This window comes from Trypanosoma conorhini (genome assembly GCF_003719485.1).
Source record: "Trypanosoma conorhini strain 025E chromosome Unknown Tco_14.4_contig_00925, whole genome shotgun sequence".
NCBI classification, from domain to species: Eukaryota; Euglenozoa; class Kinetoplastea; order Trypanosomatida; family Trypanosomatidae; genus Trypanosoma; species Trypanosoma conorhini.
This window is the reverse complement of record NW_021705019.1, coordinates 1-3,380: the sequence shown is the minus strand read 5'-3', so window position 1 is coordinate 3,380 and position 3,380 is coordinate 1. Positions and strand designations below refer to the sequence as shown.

The 3,380-nt window shown below is 59.4% G+C and overlaps 3 protein-coding genes across 3 annotated transcripts in view; all 3 read left to right on the top strand.

Annotated features, from left to right (window-relative positions):
* Tco025E_08950 (malate dehydrogenase) overlaps nt 1–222 on the top strand; it is a gene marked incomplete at both ends in the record, with an annotated part of 342 nt that extends 120 nt beyond the window's left edge. The window contains one exon of the mRNA XM_029375781.1: nt 1–222. This exon is cut by the window's left edge and continues 120 nt beyond it. Within this exon, the coding sequence (XP_029224098.1) occupies nt 1–222 (222 nt within the window).
* Nucleotides 223–1,018: 796 nt separating this feature from the next.
* Tco025E_08949 (adenylate kinase) lies at nt 1,019–1,708 on the top strand (the record flags this gene model as incomplete). Its single annotated transcript, XM_029375780.1, has 1 exon — nt 1,019–1,708. One exon carries the CDS (start codon nt 1,019–1,021, stop codon nt 1,706–1,708), a length of 690 nt encoding a protein of 229 aa, XP_029224097.1.
* Nucleotides 1,709–1,980: 272 nt separating this feature from the next.
* Nucleotides 1,981–3,057, top strand: Tco025E_08948 (malate dehydrogenase; the record flags this gene model as incomplete). Its single annotated transcript, XM_029375779.1, has 1 exon — nt 1,981–3,057. One exon carries the CDS (start codon nt 1,981–1,983, stop codon nt 3,055–3,057), a length of 1,077 nt encoding a protein of 358 aa, XP_029224096.1.
* Nucleotides 3,058–3,380: the final 323 nt, after the last annotated feature.

Here is a 3,380-nt window from a genome sequence, read left to right as displayed (position 1 = left end):
AAGGCTCTCCGCGGCGACAGCGGAATTGTGGAGTACAGCTTTGTTGCGACCGACGTCTGGCCAAAGTTGTCCTACTTCAGCTGCGCGGTGGAGCTCGGCAAGGGCGGCGTGGCGAAGGCGCACAAGCCGCAGCTCAACAAATTCGAGGAGGGCCTCATGGAGAAGGCCGTCGCGGAGCTGGAGAAGAACATCGCTCGCGGCAAAAGCTTCGTCGCGAACTGAGCGGGGGGCATTGCCCCCTGTGAGAGGCAATTGTCGCTCTTTGCGCTTTGCCTGCGGTGCGTGGCCCCCGCGCTCCGTTCTCCGGCCAACGAAGTCTCGTGGCCTAAGCAGTGGCGTGGAAGGAAGAGGAGCACTACGTGGGTGGCAGCAGATGCCCCGAGTGCTCGGCCGGGAACAGGGCGCAGGGAGGTCGTCGCAAAGAACAAAACGGGAAAGAAAAGGAGTACCTGGGGGGTGCATGTATTGGGTGGGAAGGAACGTAAAGCTGTTGAGTGAACGATAAGGTTCACGGTTGCCAAAAGAGATAATCTAACTGCCTAACTGAGACCAACAAAAGAGATAATTTAACTGGAACGCAACGCCTCACCAACCGGTGTAACTGAAGCTCGTGGGCCACGCGGGTGTGTTGGGGTAGGGGCGACAAAAAAAAAACTGTGATGGGCCATCGCCAAGGCAGCAACAGGGCTGGGGACCGTGAGCCGGCAGTTGGGGGACAAAAAAGGAAGTAAAAGTCACAGCACCTGATGCTCCCATCGGAAACGTTGCCTTCTGTGAACATATTTTCTTCTTCTTCCTCTTTTTTTTTTGCGCTTTTCTCTCCGTCAGTAGTATTGAGGTTGCTTTGGGCGGATGCGGTGAGCTGCCACTTTCTCTTTTGGTCTGTCTTCCCCACTGGCTGCGCACAACGGCCGGGTGGGCGACGGCGCCTGTGAGGTGAGGGAAGTGAGCGGGAGTAGTATTGGCTTCTCTTTTTGGTCTGGCCCCTGCTTTTCTGCTCGACAGCCTTACGAGCGAGATGCGTCTGTTCATCCTGGGCCCCCCAGGCAGCGGCAAAACGTCCATCAGCACGGTACTGAAGGAGCACTACGGTGTGTGTCACGTCTCTCCCAGCGACGCGGTGTCGCACGCAGTGGAATACGGCGGGTCGGCGTTCGGTGAGAAGCTGCGTCTCCTCCTTGAGGAGGGGAAACCCGTTCCAGACTGGATGCTGGCACATGCTGTTGCAGAGGCCACACGTGGCCCGGACTGTAGCAATGGGTTCCTTCTTGATGGCTTTCCCAAGACGGCTGAACAGGCGCGGCTGTTAGCTGACGAGGGGGTCAAACCTGATGCTATTGTGCTGCTTAGTTTTGCTGATCGCCTATTAATTGAACGTTTTTCTGGGCGCTGGGTGCACCCTGCCTCTGGTCGTATGTACCACACACTGTACGACCCTCCGAATGTAAAGGGGCGAGACGATGTCACTGGACAGCCGCTGGTGCAGCGTGCAGCGGACACCGAGGAGGCTGTGCGGCAGCGACTCGCAACGTTTCACCGCAGCTTGAACGCCCTTCGGTGTGTATATGCGGATGAGCGGTTATGGCATACCGTGGATGGTTGCGCAGCGGTAGATACTGTGCATAGCTCCATATGCCACGAGTTGGAGCCTGTCTTTGTCTCGAGGCAGCGTCGGTGGTGGTCGAGTTTGTTTTCCTGGCGTAGATGATCGGGGTGTGGGGGGAGGGGGGGCCTGGGTGCTTCGAACGGGGACTGTGTAGGGCGTGCCCTGCCGCGGACACCTCTCTTCTGTTCTTTTCATTGGAGGTGTCCTTGTCGCCCGCCAGCGCGGGGGCTTGCAGTTGCCGTTTTCATGTTCGGGGCTTTTCTCGCGTTTTCTTTTTCCTCCCCTCTTCCCCGTTCCACACGCCTCCCCCCGGGCGTGGCTGTAGCGGCGTCACCGGGGACCACACCCACTGCGTGGCCTCCCACAGCGAGCGAATGGTGTTTTTTAATTTGCGCCGAGTGGCCCCCCAAAAGGCAGCCGGGAAGGTTGTCGTTTTTGGTGCGACGACGGCGGTGGGCCGGCCCCTCTCCCTGCTCTTGAAGCTCTGCCCGCATGTGAGGGAGGTTTGCTGTTGTGGCCCTTTGAGCAGGGTTGATCAGGGGGCCAGCGTGACGCCGGTGCGTGGCGTGGCTGCGGATCTTTCCCACATTGATACTACCACCAGTGTGAAGGGGTTTGAAAATCAGTGTGATTGGGAGTTGGCACTGCGTGGGGCCCAACTCGTCTTGTTTTGCGCCGGGAGTGTGTTCGACCCGTGTAGGGCGCAGCGTGACGCGGCATTGAGGGCGTCTGGTCCAGAGTTGATGTCGGCAATGACTCTGGTGGCGCGGGCGGCCCCAAATGCCGTTATTGGCGTTGTTTCCAGTCCCGTTAATGCGCTCGTGCCCCTTGCAAGGGAGGTGTTGGTGCGCAACGGTGTGTTTAATCCACGGAAGCTGTTTGGTGTCACGAGCCTTGACGTCATGAGAACAAGAGCTCTCGTGGCCGAAGAGCTGCAGATGAACCCGTACGACTTGAATGTGCCGGTTGTGGGCGGTAGAGGCGGCATGACTGTGTGTCCTCTTGTGGCGCAGACTGCGCTGCGGATTCCGCACGAGCGCGTTGTCCATGTGTGTAGCCAGCTCCGTTCGTACGGGTCGCATTCCGCCCGCGCGGAGAGTGGCGCTGCCGGTGGCTTGAGCGATGAAAAGGCGGTTTCCGTGGAACTGCCGCCACAGGTGGCGTTATCGTTGGCGCATGCCGTCCTGGAGTGGTCTGTGTCGATGCTGAAGGCTCTGCGAGGGGACCGCGGCATCGTTGAGTGCTCCTTTGTGGAGTCCACAGTGCGGAAGGAGACCCCCTTTTTTGCTTCACGTGTGGAGCTTGGCGAGGAGGGCGTGGCGCGACTTCTGCCAATGGGTGCACTCACGGCGTACGAGACGGAGCTGGTAGAGACTGCCGTGCCGCTTATAGCGGGGGATGTTGAGGCGGGGTTGCGCTTTGCAGCTGGAGAGCCTGAGCCGGCCCTGTAGGCGCGGTGGCACACCGCACGCACGGTGCGCCACGCTCTGTCGTTTTTGTTTTACTAACGTGCCCCGTACACCCACCCACCTACATACATGCAGACGTGCGTACGTAAGGACGGGCCTGCCGCGGTCGCATGGCGTTTGCCGCGGTATGGGGAAGAGGGATGTGCGCGGAGGAGAAGGCCGCCCCTTGTTTTTTGTTTTCTTTTCTGTTTTCCTCCTCGCGTGCGCCGTGTTTCACCGCCCCTGTTTTCCCTCCTTTTTTCCTCTCGTCACGCCTTGGGGTGGCGCTGAGTCGCAGTTCCAGGCAAAGCACGCCAAAGCACAAC